The 17,019-nt window shown below is 50.2% G+C and overlaps 1 protein-coding gene across 4 annotated transcripts; it reads right to left on the minus strand.

The window, feature by feature from the left end:
* Window positions 1-4,583: 4,583 nt before the first annotated feature.
* Window positions 4,584-17,019, minus strand: GFI1 (growth factor independent 1 transcription repressor). 4 transcript variants are annotated; one of them, XM_011974468.1, is made up of 7 exons: window positions 16,909-17,019; window positions 13,565-13,778; window positions 13,056-13,238; window positions 10,734-11,221; window positions 10,481-10,618; window positions 8,353-8,518; window positions 4,584-6,000 (listed from the first exon to the last, which is right to left on the minus strand). In XM_011974468.1, the coding sequence occupies exons 2-7, from the start codon at window positions 13,677-13,679 to the stop codon at window positions 5,822-5,824; spliced, it is 1,269 nt and encodes a 422-aa protein (XP_011829858.1). In that variant the 5' UTR covers window positions 13,680-13,778; window positions 16,909-17,019; the 3' UTR covers window positions 4,584-5,821. The 4 variants fall into 4 exon arrangements, with proteins under 4 accessions (XP_011829858.1, XP_011829855.1, XP_011829854.1 ...); XM_011974465.1 differs by lacking the exon at window positions 16,909-17,019 and adding an exon at window positions 16,203-16,289; XM_011974464.1 differs by lacking the exon at window positions 16,909-17,019 and adding an exon at window positions 13,927-14,140.

Raw genomic sequence — 17,019 nt, forward strand, 5'->3', positions numbered from 1 at the left:
CAATAGCAAAATAATTTCAGTTCTCTCCAAATTAAATAATAAATGTAATACAAACCAAAATTCCAACAGAGTTTTTCACATGCAAGAACGAAGGGCCAAAGGTAGCCAGGATATTCCTGAAGAGGATGAAGCAGGTCACAAGGCAGCCTTCCCTACTAGCTATTAAGAGTTTATTATAACTTAAATTATTTAAGACACTATGGCTTTGGCACAGAGATAGACAAAATGACCAGTGGAACAGATCAGCAAGCCTGAAAATAGAACCATACAGAAATAGAAACTTGCCATATGACAGAGGTGGCATTACAATCAGAGGGAAAAGGATGAAAATAGCAATACATAATGTTGGGATAATTGATTATCCATTACTAATGGTGAAGACAATTTTTAAAATTAGGTCCTACTTTATACTATACACATACAAGTGGATTAAAAAGCTAATGTTTCACGCCTGTAATCCCAGCACTTTGTGAGGCCGAGGTGGGTGGATTACCTGAGGTCAGGAGTTTGAGACCAGCCTGGCCAACATGTTGAAACCCTGTCTCTACTAAAAATAAAAAATTAGCCAGGTGTGGTGGCACATGCCTGTAGTCTCAGCTACTTGGGAGGCTGAAGCAGGAGAATCGCTTGAACCTGGGAGGTTGCAGTGAGCCAAGATTGCGCCACTACACTCCAGCCTGGGCGACAGAGCAAGGCTCTATCTAAAAAAAAAAAAAGAAAAGAAAATCTAATGTAACAGACATAAATTTAAACACTTTTAGAAGAAAATATAGGGAATCTAATGACCACCAGCTAGGGAAAGAGTTCTTAACTGATATGTAAGAAGCATAAACCATTGAGGAAAAGACTAATACATTTGATTACACACAAAAACAAAACAAGCAAACAAATCCTGTCTTCAAAGTGAAAAGGCAAACCATAGACTGGGATAAGTATGCAACACATTTAACTAATGTAACAGTGAGTGTTTAGAATATATTTAAAGAACAAATTGATAAAAAGCAAACAAACAACAGAAAAATGGACAAAGTACATGAAGAGGCATTACATAGGAAAGGAAATCTGTCAGGCCCATCAACTTATAAAAAGATACTCAGTCTCACTAGGAATCAGGAAATGCAAATTACAATGACATTCACATCCATCTGATTGGCAGACATGTTTAAAGTTTGACAATACCAAGTGTTGGTAAGATTTGGAGTAACAGGAATTCTCCTACATTGTTGGGGAGACTGTAAATTGGAACAACTATTTTGAAGAGCAGTTTGGTAATATCCAGCATTTTCATTCCCAGGAATACATCCTAAAGAATCCCTCACAAAAGAGATACGCAAAAGGTTGTTTGCTTCAGAAGCATTTGTAATAGGAAAAACTAGATATGACCCAAACTCTCCCAACAGGAGAATAAATTACCAAGTATTCATCCCATGGAATTCCATATGCAGTGGTTAAAATAAAGGAAGTAAACTGCACATATCAACATGGATAAATCTCAAAAACAACGTGTTAAGCAAAAAAACCAGAAAAGTGCAGAAGTATAAACTGTAATCCATTTACATGAAGTTAAAATATGCTAAATTATATATTTACATAATTATATATTTATATATACATATGAATACAATTATATTATATGCTTATATAATTATATATTACTTACGGAATTATGCATAAATTAAAGGCATACAAATATTCATGGAAATTATATATACTGATTTTGGTATAATGGATGCCTCTGAGGAGGAAAGAAATGGGGCTAGAGAGGAACATATCCCAGAAGAAATTCAACTATACCTGTAACATGTTATTTCAAAAATAAAATCTGAAGTAAATATGGCAGAACAGTGGGTACACTGATGTTTATTATTCTCTGCAATTTCCAGTATGCCTAAAATGTTTTATTCAAAAAGTGAATAACATTAAACTTCAGAAAAGACTTTTTCTCAATGATTGATAAGATTCCCAATAAAATACTAAGATTTCAATAAAATTTGGTCATAAAATTGTCCAAATTCTCATTGTGAAATATCTATTTTAAGTATGTGTCCATATGATAAAGAGCTATCTAGACAAAAATTATAAAATATAAATATACGCACATGTGCCTAAAGACTAGAAAGGAACAAACTAGAAAAGAACACATACAAAAAGAACATAAGCTTTTAAGCTAGAAGGATTTAGGGTGCAATTTCTTTAAACTTTTTAATTTTTAAAATCTGACTTAATGAATGGGAAAAGAGGTTAAAATAAATGTATTATATACTTCCTAAAAAGTTTTTTCTGTAGAAATAATATGGCAGCACAGATTTAAACAAACAGTGTACTCTAGAAATGCACAGTAAAAAGTAGTGAAGTTCTTCCAGGTTTTCCTCTGAGTTCATTTCTTTCTGTTAAATGATCAGGTTGAACAAACAGGCACACAGCAAAGTGACTTGGGTCAAATCACTATCACCACCCAGTTTTCAAGGGCAATGGCAGTCAAGAAGTCGCCGGGGAGTGATACTCTGCTATCCCTTTAATTAAGGCGGGGCTTTTAAAACTCAATTGTTCCATTCGTGTCTCAAATCAATCAGATGAAATTCACCTTTTACGTGGCCTGAATCCTGATAGCTCAGCACACTTGATAGGTAATTTAATCATGTCTGGTGTAGATGAACGCAAACTCAAATTAGCTGCTGAAAGAGTTGGTCTTCTCAGAGATAGCTGTGCTTTTCCACTTTTATGCAAGAGCTGAGCTTCACCAACTGGCTAGCTGGAGGTGTTATTAAAAATTTAGTGAAAGAAACAAAGGTGTGCTCTTGTGTCTCTTGTTACCCTTTCTACTGTTACTCCAGCAGACAAAAGGCATAGAGCCTGCCTCATGAATAATGTGACATGGAATATTCACAATCTATTTTTAATGGAGTCAAGTAATAACATTAAGAGAGATATTTGCAATCTTCAAATTTCACATGGTAACAGGCACAGTAATTTGTTTTGATTCTGAACTGGGGATATCAAGATACATTTTTTACCAGAAAAAAAAAAAAAGGCATACACTTACCATCAAAATTACAATTCCTCACTTAGAGCGTAAACAGGGATAACGAAAATGGTCCAAATGTTCTAAATGTCATAAAGGAAGAGCAGGACAGCATAGACACCTAGATTTCAATCAGTTCTACTTACCCCTCAGTGCAACTTCTACACTTTTCAAACCAGGTTGGAAATAACCAACCAGTACGCAGGGTGACTTCTGTGGGAAGGATGTTTTTCTCATCTTTATTCACTGGGAGGTTTGTCTCCCAGGACACTAGGAAGTGGTTCCTGGACGCTGGAACTGTTCATCATCCATCAGTTCTGAAAAACTATCTTAAACTCCATTACAGAGCAAACAAATTTAAATTCTGAATGAGAGTAAACTGACATGGAAAGACATGGTGCTGGAAATCAGGTGAGGACAGCCAAGGACTGAGATTTGGAGAAACTGGAGAAAAGCAGCATTCAAGCCCCCCTTCCCCGTCAACCTGGAGAGAAAGTCCTGTGGATTCTATTTGTTTCTCAGGCTCTCAAGCAATCGCTCTTCTCTTTGTGCTGTAGAGAGCAGAGCCAGCCCCTGGGATGAAGGAGTTTATTTTCTGTTTATTCACTTACCATCTCAGTAAATATGTATTAATCTCCTACTGTGTGCCAGGCACTATTCTGGGAACTGAGGATTCAACAAGGAATACATAAAGCTTCCTAAGACATTGTCCTCACTGCTATATCTCCACCCACTAGAAGAGTGCCCAGCACATACTGGGTGCTCAATCATATGTGTGAAATCAATTGGAGTTGGAAATGGGCAATCTGCTGGTACTCAGCATGGGGCACGCATACCCTGAATGTCTGGCTGGGAGGTGTTAAAGCACTAGTAGTAGGGATTTTGGCCAGGACTTTATTGTGGTTTCATTCTCTTAAAGGATTGACTTATGCAAAAAGCTCCCACAGGTGGGACAGAACCAGAAATAACCCAGATCCTCATGTGCCTTTAGATTTGTGACTTGCATTAGGGGAGGCAGCTAACCAATCTCATACTTTTTCTCCTTTCCAGTCTCCACAGAATCAGAGCAGTCAGGGTTGGACTGGAATGACAGAGCTGTCTCTGTATTACTTGATCAAGGAAACCAGCATTGGGGAAGTCAAAAGATTTATCCAAGTCACATGATGTGTTGGTGACAGAGCTGTGACTAAAACTAAAACCTAGACCTAAAACCTGTGATTTCTTTATTCATCTGGGAGTCTTCAGGCCCATAAAAAAATATGTTGACATTTTCAGAGGAAAGAGCTTACTTATGTGCCTGTGGAACCATCAGGGGCTCTACATGGTAGGAGCTTAGTTTTGTACACCTCCTAGTTTTTCTCTTATGAAAGAAGTATCTCTGAGGTATAGGAGCAAAGGAGAAAGTATATGGAAACCAGAGCAATTGGATTTTACTCTTCTGGATATTAGCTTATCTGCTTCACTTTTATACTCCATTGCAGTTTCCTTTAGTGCCAGTTTTCCCCCACAAACTAAAACAAAGGTCTTCCCCAAATTCCCTGCCTAAAGGAAAGGCAATCTGTAATAGTCTTAATACTTTATTAACTTAAAACATCACTCTAATAAATATGTATTAACAAACATAATGCATACCAGAAGATCTAAAAACATTTACCAACCTCATCAAAGTGAAAATACCACTTTTTCCCCCCTCTATGGTACACATGGAGGATCAAAGAGTTGAAGACAGAGCCTTCATTCCCACATGCCTGCTAGCTCAGACATCTTTAAAATATCAGCTTAACAATAAAAAACTGAATATACACACATATCTTTGAAGTAACTGTTCAGCTACTTTTCTTTTTTACACCTGATAAAATCCAAAAGGGTCAAAAGGGAAGGTTTATAATTCTGTGTTGTCTTCTCAGCATTGCCTCCAAGACCCAGCCACTTGGAGGTGCAACCGTTAGCTTTTAAGGAGCAGTCAGGGGTTGTGACTTCAGTCTCTCTTCCCCAAAACCTAGCATGGTGCCTGGTACTTTGGTAGCCGGTGATCCATGAACATTTGCTGAGTGAATGAATGACATCTTGTCCACAGGCATTGCTCGTGCTTTTATCTCCACTGATGAGGCTTTCACAGGCCTCCTGAAGGGAGGACCTCTAATCCCCTCTCATCAACTTCTCTTCTGCCCCTTCTTGGGGGTAGCCTTGATGGTGCATCTCATGACTTCAAAGTATTAAATTCCTTCCCCAAGTCAGTTTCTGAATCAGTTTTTGAGGAGGAGAAATGATTCCTCCAAGATTTATAGGCAGCACCCAGAAGAAAGGAGTCAACAGACTCCCCAGAAGAAAAAAAAATAAAAGTTAACACTCACTCTTCTTTCTAGATAAAAATATTAGCATTTGTCCACCTTGTAAATGGTGATTCCTCCTCTTCCACACAAATATCTGGGGTAGGTCAAGAGGGGGAGGGAAGAAACCTGAAGGGCATTCCTGTCTGCAGATTAGGGCTGGAAATGGGAGGGACTGTGGGGTCTAAGATTTATTCTGGTCCCCATTTGACCTTGCCTTTGTCTTCAGGTGTAGAGGAGCCTATTTGTGTCTGAAGCCTAGAGAGTCGCTTGGTTCTCACTTTCGGCTGCACTTTGAAAAGGTACCTCATCTCCTCTGGCAGCTCCAGGAGGTAAGGCAAAGGAGGAGCACCCTGGTGGGATCTGCAGACTGGACCTGGGGTCTGGAAAGTCAGAAGGGAGTGGTGGCAAGCAGGGAGGTTGCCCTCCGTAGTGTTGTGTAGCTGCTGCTTGCAGCCAGCCAGGGTGCTCATTTGAGCCCGTGCTGCGTCTCCCGGTGCCTTCGGAGGTCCACCTTCCTCTGGAAACCCTTCCCACAAAGGTCACAGCCAAAGGGCTTGAAGCCTGTGTGTTTGCGGCTGTGGGTGATGAGGTTGGAGCTCTGGCTGAATGCCTTGCCGCACACCTGGCACTTGTGAGGCTTCTCACCTGTGGAGATGGGAGTAGGAGGGGAGAAAGTATGAGCCTATGATAAAGCTAGAGGGGACCCACTGTGACCCACATGCTCTCGGCAGCAGCTGGCTGCACCACAGTCTAAGGCCTTCAAGCAACTTGGAGGGTGACGTGTTGCAACATGAACTGACTCCCAGACTGCAATGCGAGTCCCTGGAAGCCCCATGGGTGCACCAGGTGAAAGGGAGACTTTCTGAGTGGGGGTTCCCAGCCAAAGGCCTCAAACGGTTTCCTGCTAAACGGAAACAGAGCAAAGGCCACGTGCCCTCCCCAGCTGAATCTACCCCGGGAGGACTCCCCTGACTTTATAAGCCATGAACACCCAGAGCAGATGTTCAACAGGAAGGGGGAGGAAGCTGTCCTAAAACCGTGTGACTCCGTTCTAATTCAGAGGAAGTTTTCAAATCTGAATTTCCAAGTGGGTGTTAAGTTTGTATGGATCAGTGAGCCTGTCTTCTTTCTTGTTCTTAAAGGACAGCAAAGTATATCTGGAAAAACATCTTAACATGGACTGACTTTCTTTCTTTCTTTGTTTTTTAAGTTCCAGGGTACATGTGCAGGATACGTTTTTCAATATCTTATTTTAAAAATCCACATTGGGCCACAGAGTATTAAGGTAGCTGATACTTTTCTGTCTTGATTTTTCCTTAATTTTATGAGGTTAATAACATGATTCTTTATATACCAGCAATTGTTCACCACAAATTAATAAATAAGAGAACACAAAAAGGTTTTGTCTTGTTCCCTACCTCATGTGTTGTTAGGTAAATGGCATGAATTTCCAAATAGCCCAGCATGGCATTACAGTCAGGGCTCAGCCTTGGAAAAAATATAAAATAGATGAAGTTTGTTTTTGAGGAACCCTCTGTCCTCTTTGCTACACTGTTTTCTGTTTTCATGCTTCAGATTTCCTCGATAAGAAACCACCCATCAAAATGTATTCTATCCCTTTAGGGTCAAACAAATCTGAGAAACAAATTCTAGGTATAACGTAAATGTTTGATAAGGGCTTAATGTTTTATTCAGTCAAGATCCTAGTTGCATTTTGATAAGTGTCCTGAATACCTTACTTATAAGGAGTGAATTACATGGAAATTTCAGGTAAGAGGGAATGATTAAAGTAGAATACTTTTCTGGGTTTCAATGGAAATATATACATTACCGAAGTATATTTATAAACATCAAGGGTGGGCGTTTAGAATACACTGTGATTTGTTCTAAATCAGTATTCATATTCTACAATAAAATTTTCAGAAATTCTGGGTCTCATGTAAATGTCTTTTGACTATTAGAGTGTTCTTGGCATTAAAACTCCCACCCGCACATAAAGTGTTAGGCAAAGAGTTGAGGATTAAAAGCCAGAGCATTACATGGCTCCAATATTCATTCAGTCTGACTTTTGATAAATCATTCACTCTCTCTGAGTTTCAGGATGGTAAAAGCAGCTCCGTCTACTTTATTGAGTGGCAATAAGAATCAAATGAAATGATAGATTGAAAGTACTTTGTAAATTGTAAAGCATTATAATAGGTAAGGAATTATTATTATGGCATGAACTTGCAGATATTTTGAAAAGGGCAATAAGTGAACAGAAGCTTTCTGTGTCTACCAACCTTATGACTCTGAACATAAAATACAATAAACAGTGGTCAAGAGTGGATATTTGAGAGGTCAGACCTGAATTTGAGCTCTGGCCCTGTCATTTGCTAGCAGTATGACCCTGGACAGATTACCTAGCCTCTTTTTTCATCTCTCAAATGGGGAGAAGTAGTCGTCTCTACCTCTCAGAGTTGTTGTGAGCATAAAATGAAATAATGCATTTTAAAAATGCTTAGCAGAGAGTTTAATCATATTTGCCATTATTTGTTCCTCTTCAATCAGAATAAGCTCTCAGACTCCTGAAAATGCAGCCAGAGAGGCCACAGGAGTCCCTCCCACAAAAGGCCCGGTGGTTAGAGAAAGTCCTCAATCTCTAGGTAAGCTTTAGAGCAACTCTCTAAGACGACCCTGGAGCTTCATGTTTCACCCAGAGCAGGCAGCAGTGGAAGCAGCTGCTAACCTAAAGGAAAATGTTCTTTCCAAGGATAGAGTAACTGTGAGCTGACCTGCTGAGTGGCCTTTCAGACACAACCCCAAATCAAGGCAGCTCTGGGGAGAATTATGACTATAAATGAACCAAAGAACCCACCCCTTTGTTTTCTTTAACACAGAGCAGGGAAAAACTCCATCAGAAAGGCCTCATCCACCACTCACTGGGGCCAGAAATCAGAGAAGATGAGTAATGTTGGCCTCAGGGTGTTTCCTACAAGCCAAGGGTCTTCAGCTTACCAGTGTGGATGAAGGTGTGTTTCTTCATGTCTGACTTCTGGTGGAACCTCTTGCCACAGTACTGACAGGGGTAGGGCCGAGTGTCTGAGTGGATGAGCAGGTGTGTGGACAGTGTGGATGACCTCTTGAAGCTCTTCCCACAGATCTTACAGTCAAAGCTCCGTTCCTGCAGAGAGAGAGATGTGGCACTCCTACTGCGGTCAACTAGACTGCTGCTCTCCTCACCCTTGAGCTGACCCTAAAATCCCTTGAACACTTTTTCTTTATTTTTTTGAGACAGAGTCTCCTCTGTCGCCCAGGCTTGAGTGCAGTGGTACGATCTCAGCTCACTGCACCCTCCACCTCCCAGGTTCAAACAATTCTCATGTCTCAGCCCCTCTGAGTAGCAGGGACTATAGGCACACGCCACCACACCTGACTAATTTTTGTATTTTTAGTAGAGACGGGGTTTCACCATGTTGGTCAGGCTGGTCTCAAACTCCTGGCCTCAAGTGATTCGCCCGCCTCAGCCTCCCAAAGTATTGAGATTACAGGCGTGAGCCACCATGTCCGGCCCTTCAACACTTTTTCTACCAAAATGTTCTTCACCCACAACCTTCCACACCCCATGGCAAAAACATATCCACACCCTGCTTTTTTTGACACCCATTAGCACACACTTCTCCACCCTCCTCAACAGGAGGCTTAGACCTCAGTCACTTGAGATGCCACCTCCCCCCAGCCAGTGTGGGTGCTGGGGGAGACGGGCTGATACTCTTTTTTTTTTTTTAGATGGAGTCTCACTTTGTCACCCAGGCTAGAGTGCAGTGGCATGATCTCGGCTCTCTGCAGCCTCTGCCTCCCAGGTTCAAGCGATTCTCCTGCCTCAGCCTCCCAAGTAGCTGGGAATACAGGCACATGCTACCACGCCCAGCTAATTTTCGTATTTTTAGTAGAGACGAGGTTTCACCATCTTGGCCAGGCTGGTCTGGAACTCCTGACCTTGTGATCCACCCGCCTCGGCCTCCCAGAGTGCTGGGATTACAGGCTTGAGCCACCGTGCCCCGCCATGGACTGATACTCTTTTTAGCTACAAGTAGGCATTCTCCTGAGGTATCTGTTGGTATATTTACTTGCTCATCTACTCTCCATCTCTCAGCTAAACTATGATCTCCATGTGGGCATGCTGTCAAGGACCTGATGTGCTGCAAGATTCTTAAGTACTTGGCACCTACAAGTTAGGCAACAAATGTTTATTAATGAATGAATGAATACATAGCGGGGGTGGGGCATGGTAGCTCACGCCTGTAATCCCAGCACTTTGGGAGGCCCAGGCGGGTGGATTACTTGAGGCCTGGAGTTCGTGACTGGCCTGGGTAACATGGCGAAATCCCGTCTCTACTAAAAATACAAAAATTAGCTGTGCCATAGTGGCATGCGCCTGTAATCCCAGCTACCTAGGAGGCTGAGGCACGAGAATCACTTTAACTTGGCAGGGGGAGTTTGCAGTAAGCTGAGATTGTGCAACTGCACTCCAGCCTGGGCAACAGAGCTAGACTCTGAAAGAAAGAACATAAAGAAAAGAAAAGAAAAGAAAAGAAAAGAGAAAAGAAGGAAGGAAGGAAGAAAGGAAAGAAGGAAGGAAGGAGGAAGGCAGGCAGGCAGGCAGGCAGGGAGGGAGGGAGGGAGGGAGGAAAGAATAGCGGGGTAAATATGCTACTAGATGCTCTAAATGAGCTGAGATTCCCGCCTTTTCAGTTGAGAGGGGTCAATGCAAATTAAGTGACAACCATTTGGTGAAAAGAACAGGCACAAAGAAATAGAGCTAATAAGTCTGATATATCAGCAGCACGAATCAGTGCATATAAACCTACCTCAAGCCCAAAGTAACAATGAGGATCACACTCTCGAGGCTCACCGTGGTGTGACACCAAAATCTAGGGCTGCCTCAAGGCCTGAGCCGGCCACGATCCTCCTTTCCCTACACACATGCACCAGGGCAAGGGGACGCAGCGGAGAGGTTGGGGGAGGAAACTGGGGGAAGTTGGGAAGAGAACTTCCAGGCAGAGGGTGGCTGGTGCTGCACGGAGGAGATGTAGAAGATCTCTGAGCAGGGCCGCGCACGGCGGGCGGTGTGCCCCGCGCTTACCTGCGAGTGCACAGCTTTGTGCTGCTCCAGGCTCACCGCGTGCCCGAAGGTCTTGCCGCACATCTCGCAGGCAAAGGGTCTCGTACCGCTGTGGGACCTGCGCACATGCACCTCGAGCCCGTGCGGCGTGGAGAACACCTAAGGCGGGTGGGGCCGGAGAGAAGGCCGCTGAGAGGGGCCGAGGGGCGCAGGTGAGGCCCAGGTAGGGGAAGCAGGTGCAGGGCAGTCGAGGTGGTGAGCTCGTGAGCCTCACCTTGCTGCACTTGATGCACTTGTAGGAGCCACCGCCCAGCAGCAGGCGGGTGCACAGCAGCTCCGACTCCACCTTGACGCCAGCGCCCTTGTCTGCGTGGAGCCCGTGACCACGCTCGGGGTACAGCAAACCCGCCGCTGCCGTGGGCCTCTCATACAGCCCGGCTGCCGCGGACCCGAAGTCGCCGTAGAGCCCTAGGCCAGGGCCAGCGGTGGCACCAGCCCCTGCGCTGCAGCTCCCTGGCGCCCCGGCCCCCGCGCCGCCGGCAGCCCGCTTTGGGCCGTACAGCGCGGCCGGGTGGCCCGGCTCCGGGGCGGGTTCACAGAAGAGGCCCAGGCCAGCACCGCGCTCCAGGGCCCCACACGGTCGGTAGCTCTGCACCAGGTGCCGCAGGTCAGAACCCGCCAGGCCGCTCCATGAGTACGGTTTGAAAGGCAGGGGGAAGGGCTGGGCTTCGTCCAGCGATGGGCACATCGACTTCTCCGAGGCTGTGGAGGCACAAGGGAGCGTCCGGTCAGGCTTCAGACCGCAGAGCGGAGGCCGCCGGGCTGCGGCTGCGGGCGTGGCGTGTTCGCGGACTGCGGGGCACCCAGCGCTTGTAGAACACTGCGTGCGCCAGGCGCGCCCCAGGGTAAAACGCAGCCCGGGCCCTGGGGCCTCGCGGGCCACTATAGAAGGCAGAGCAGCAAACGGATCATTGAAAAGACCTCGGGAGAGGAAAATTCTATGCGAGGGCAGCGGAAGTGCTCGACGTTCCGAGGATCTTTTCTGGCTGGACGCGCGCACCTGGAGATCCTATAGGGAAGGGCGCGTCTATAAATGCCCGGAGTTGAGCTGTTAGGGAGGAGAAGGCCGTTCGGCCCCGCACAGCACTCAGGGGCGGAAGGGTCCAGCCACCAGCGCAGGCACTCTCCCAGCCCCTACATGTTCCCACTCAATTCTTTTTCTTCCCAGAATCCACAAGGAAGGAGGTAGAGGGTCCATAAATGCGTCCCCGAACTACCCGAAAGGCTGGCATCTGAATAAACCCGAAGGTATTAAGATTTCACGAAGTGCCCAGTGTACGTAGCAAAGGTGCAGCAGGAAAGGGGCTTTTGGGCTTAAATTGCCAGCCAGATACTCCCCATTCCTGTTATAGTTTGATGGAGGTGGGGAACCCGAATTTCTCAGAGAATAACTGTATAACTCGTAAGGTTTAGCCACCACCTGCAAGGAGACGGCTCTCTGAATTAGCGGCCTGCTACGCCCCCACCCACGTGAATTTTGCTAAAACTAGTGACCCCAATGCATGTGAGTGCATACAGCATTTACAAATGTGTGTGTGTGCGCGCGCGCGCGCGCGCACTCTCCCGCTGAGGGAGAGCGCGGGCCAGGGAGGAGCGCAGAGGGCCCACGCACGCACACACACACACACACACACACACACACACTCCAGTTCAGGCTGGCCACTTCAGTGAGAGGCTGTACCCGGAGTTTCGTTCGGATGGTTCGGGGCGCGCCCAATCCTTGCCCGGCCACTTGACGCCCTGGCAGGAAGAATCCTCCCGCCGCCGACTCCCAGACACATTTGCTGGAGCTATGGTTTTCGCCAAGTCAACTCACTGATTGTGGGACGGGTGGTGGTATCTTTTAACACTAGCAAACATGTTCTGGGTATAACTGGCCCTTGACAGAATCCGGCTGGTCTGATCATTCCTTCCCCAGGCCGGGACCCAAGACGCCCCCACCCAACGTGCAGTTTGCCTGAAGCTGGATTGCTCGCTGAAAATGAAACCCAGAGAGCAGGCCCCTGAGGCTGGGTTAGTCTGGCAAAACGAAAAATGAAACAGGCCCCCAATCTGCGCCTGTGAAGACCAAGCCGCGGGCTGAGATTTTCGTCCTGCCCCCTCCCTGACGCCCAGCGTCTAACTCCTCTGCCTGGCCCGTTCTGCCCTGGTCTCCGTTTGTTTGAGGTTTGGGGTCTAGATTGCAGGATCCTAGCACTTTATAAAACAATCAAGTCTGGTCAGAAAATGAAAGGTCGGCGTTGCTGCCAGTAGAAACAACTGGTTTGTTTTCCCTCACCGGCCAGCTCCGCGCAAACGAAACTAAGCGACGAGCAGCTAGGCTCCCTCTGCCTGGGATGGAGGCAGCAGCCCCAGCGGGCAAGCTGTCCAGGTCCCAGAGAAGACAGATGCCTCCTTCCCCTACGAATCAGCTCCCTCCTCCTGGAAAGACTCTCCAACTCCCCGTTAGCATATCTACGCCCAAGGTCGCCCCGATTTCCCCAGCACTGCCGGGTCCCTGCAGCTCCCGCCCCAGAGGTTCCCAGTGGGTTCCTACCTGGAGACGCGGAGGGTGACGGAGGCCTCCAGAAGTCCTCAAACTCCGAGCTCCGTTCGCAGACGCTGCCCTCGCAGCTGTCTGGGGATGCGGAGGCTCTGTCTGGGGCTTCGGTCAGCTGCGATTCGGGGGACAAACGGTCCCGGGACTCCGCCTTCGCCCCGCCTGCATTTGAAGTGCTGTCTGCAGAGAGGAGGCAGGTGAGGGGCTCAGGCTGCGACCGGTTGAGTCTGAGGGTTCTGAAGGCTCCCCCAAACCCCCTACCAGGGCACCCGAGCATCTTCCCCTCTCCACCCAGACCCCGGCCGGGAACTCTCTCGGATCCGAGGGCAGACGCAGAGAGGCCGTGGCACCTAGGAGACAAACCCGGAGGAACCAGCACAGTAGGAAACAAAAACGGCCGCAAAGGGGACGTTGGGGCAGCCCCTCCCAGCTCCCGACTAATGGTGTGTCGAGATGCAGTCGGTGTCTGCGGGAGCAGCCCGGCCTCGCCCGCGCGCGCCTCGCACCTGCTCGGCTGGGCGCCGGTACATTCTCTAAACGGAGGGAATAGTCTGATCCCGGGGAGCGCGGCTGGTGGTAGCTGTGAGCCTTCTTGCTTTTGACGAGAAATGAGCGCGGCATGGTGGTCCGGCGCTTTCCCCACTGCGCCCCAAGAGTCCCCGGAGCCGCTGTCACCCACGGTCACTCCGAGGGCTTGCTTAGCCCCAGCCCGGCGAAGACCTGAGAGGGAAAGAAAACCGGGTGGAAACGCGGGTCAGTATTCTCCGGTGCTGGGGACTGGGCACCCAGGCGGAGGGAGAGCGCGGGCCAGGGAGGAGCGCAGAGGGCCCACGGGAGGAGGGGCTTGGCCCCGCTGCGCCGCGCTTACCAGGTGGCACTTGGACAGGTGGCGCGAACCCGCCGTCGTTGCCGCCACTGACACAGCTTAGCGGTAAAACCTGTCCCTGGGCCCTGGCTCAGGCCCCTTTCCTCCTCCCTGCCCACGCCCCCCAGCTCCTCCCCTTTCCTAGCCAAGTTCGCTCTGGCAATCAAACTCTCTGGAAAGCCGTAGTTCCCATCGGGTAGGTTACCCCAACTCATCTACTCAGTGCCTGCCTGGCTGTGCTTTACGGCTGGCGAGGGAGGGCGGGGACACGCGGATCGGTTGAGGGGCCGGGGATGCCCAGTGGTCGAGGACCCGGAAGGGGCACGGAGCCAAGACATCCAAGACCCAGCTACAAACTGGAGTGAAAGGGAGGGGGGTGGGGGGGAACGGAACACAAGATAAAACTGTGGGGCGGCGGAGGGAACAGCAGCAGAGGGACTGGGGACAGCAGAGGCCAGAGAAAGGAGGTGGGAGAGCAAAGGGACAGGAAAGTGAGGGGAGTAACAGAGGACCAACCCCCGCCCCGGGAGAAACTCGCATCCGGTGATCTCACTCGCCCCTCACTCGTGCCCCACGTAGGAGAAACTTTGGCCCCGGACTCCCGGGTGCGGAGGGCACTGTTCAAGGCTGCGGCGAGCCATCCCCGACCGTGGAAACCTAACCTCGGGAATCAGGTCCTGGGAAAAAGCACTTTCCTTTATGCTCACCAAAAAATCTTGTCCTAGGGAAGTGGAGTCCGATCCGCGAACGCTGACTGGGAAATGCTAGGTGTCCCGAGTCGGTAGTGCACCGATAATTTAGCAGACAAATAAGACACGACGCCAGAGCGCGCAGGCTGCATTGGCAGATAGCAGGGGTCGGGCCCGGGCCTAGGAGGGGACTAGCTGCCCGGGGCGTCGCTCTCATTAACCCCCAATCAGTTCACCTAATACCAGGTCGAAATCTGAGCCCGGCGGGAGGGCGTGATTGCGCCTGCCACTAGGCTCCAGCCGGCTCCAGGGGCGGGACTCCACAGTCGAGGTGGTCTGGGGTAAACGAATCTGCCTTCCTCCCGGGGTGAAGGCGATAGGGACCTGGTTCACACATGAGCTGCAATACAGCAGTTCTCCGTGGCCTTGGCTGGTTCAGAAATGAGGGTGCTGGGAACTCTGGGCCGGGGCAAGACCTGCAGTCCTCCGGCTTCGCGCCGTTTCCACTGCCGGACTAGGAGCCCCTCGGCTTCCTAGGCAAGATGCCGGCCACACAGTCTACGTCTGTCCGTTGGCGCTCTCAGCTCAAAATGAGTCCTACGTAGGGGCCTTGGTCCCTGTAGGGTGCAGGCCCCCTGCCCCAGATCCCCAGCCCCATTGTGTCCCCTTCTCCGGAGGAATGGGAGTAGACCTGGGAGAAAAGACGCCTGGGACGTGTCGCGGGGCACCAGCGACGTTTCCCGCTACCCAAGCGCCCGAATACCCTAGGGGTGAGAGTGCCATCCGCCTCCCTCCGAGTTGACTCCCAGGGCTAGAGCTTTGCCGCTTCCTGCACTTCTCATCCGTACAATTAGACGCCACAAACCCCAAACCCAATTCTTTAAACAGCCGCGAAACTCGGAAGAAAAGAAAAACGGAGTGGCGTTGTCCCGAGGGTCCCGCTGCGGCTTGGACCCACGTTGGCTGGGAGCTGGACAGATGGGGTCGGGGTAACTGTCAGCGCCGCAGCTGGGTCTGGGCTGGCGCCACGAGAGACCAGGCGGACGCGGAGGCCGCCTTCCCACCCGGGCTGTAAGCCCACGACTCTCTCGCACCCCGGCCCGCTTTGCTGGTTCCTGTGGGGAGGGACAGAGTTTGGAGGAGACAGGGGCCCCGGGGCCTGGGCCGAGCGCGTGGGAAGGCAACCCCGTGCTGCAGCTGGCGCGGGAGGTGGGGCGGCCCCTCCGCGCGCTCAGGCCTCTCCTCACCGTCCGGGCCCGGGAAGGCGGGAGCCGAGGGCGCTAAGGGGGCGGCCTCCCGAGCGCAGCTGCCGCCGCCTCCCCACCAGATGTTTCCTTCCCGGGTGGATTTGGCTCCCCTGCCGAACCACCAGACCGCCTGCTGCGCGCCCCCAGCTCCAGATTTCCAGCCTCGCTGCGCGGGTCGCGTCCTAACCCAGCTGCCGGAGCTCTCCGGGCTCCCGCACGGCGGTCCGCAGCAGGTGGGAACCCGCCTGCGTCCTTAGGTCGCCCCCGCAGCGCCAGCGCTCCTCGAGTCCCCGCGGCCGCCCCCACCAGGGCAGGAGGCGCAGAACAGGCTCGGCGGACCTACCTGCGGGGTCAGGGCGCGGGCACCGCGCTAGGAGAGTTTTCAAACGGAATCTTGCTTTCGGGAGAGACTGCTCTGTCTCTCTGACTTAAAAAAAAAAATTCTCCTTCCGAGCTCAGCCCCCAAAACCACAAGCTTCACTTCCTGAGCGTTACTGAATCGCTCGCATAGCCCTCCCAGACCTGCTCCCAACCCCCGTCGGGCGACCGAGCGCGCTCCTTTGCGCAAGTGGTCAGGCGGGTGGGGGACCTGGCCTTTCCAGCCCGTCCCGCGCGCCCCTTAGTCGCCCTCCCAGTTCTCTCCCTGTGGGTCGACAAGGGATGGGGGAAATTGGAGGTCCGTACACTCAGGCACTAGAAATGACTCGAAAGAAAATCAACTATTCTTGGCTCCAGGGAGACTTCCGCAGCGAGAGAAGCCACAGATTCAGGACACAGATTGACTGGCAATAGAGGGGTGGGGGCGCCCCGCTCCGAGGACCCTCCCCGCCCTTCAGGCCTCGGTCACCCGCTCCCCCTGCCCTACCCCGCCGCCTCCTAGGGCTGCACCACCCCCGGGTCGGGACCGTGAATCACCGGCCCGCGGTGCCGCCGGCCTGGAGCCCGGCAAGTGGCCACGGCGTCCGCAGAGCGAAACCTGCCCCGCGGCCCCGAAATAGCTTGTTGTGGAAACACTTGGGGATAAATACGCCCAACGAGGCTGAAAATACCTTGACACCCAATCCGAGAGGTTTGCTCATTTCCCTTCGGATTTAGGTAATGGTTAAATTTGGAAGAGGTGGGCGAGCGCCGAGCCCCCGGCGCAGAGGGCCCTGGCGGCG

This window comes from Mandrillus leucophaeus, unplaced genomic scaffold (assembly GCF_000951045.1).
Source record: "Mandrillus leucophaeus isolate KB7577 unplaced genomic scaffold, Mleu.le_1.0 Scaffold1457, whole genome shotgun sequence".
NCBI lineage: Eukaryota > Metazoa > Chordata > Mammalia > Primates > Cercopithecidae > Mandrillus > Mandrillus leucophaeus.

Bases quoted from the DNA above. Each gene is read 5' to 3' on its own strand.
- GFI1 (XM_011974468.1), bottom strand. From the start codon at position 13,679: ATGCCGCGCTCATTTCTCGTCAAAAGCAAGAAGGCTCACAGCTACCAC. The intron at 11,222-13,055 runs GTAGGAACCCAC...GTGCCTCCACAG, and splicing joins GTCACCCTCCGCGTCTCCAG to CCTCGGAGAAGTCGATGTGC. The intron at 6,001-8,352 runs GTAAGCTGAAGA...CCATCTCCACAG, and splicing joins ACACACCTTCATCCACACTG to GTGAGAAGCCTCACAAGTGC.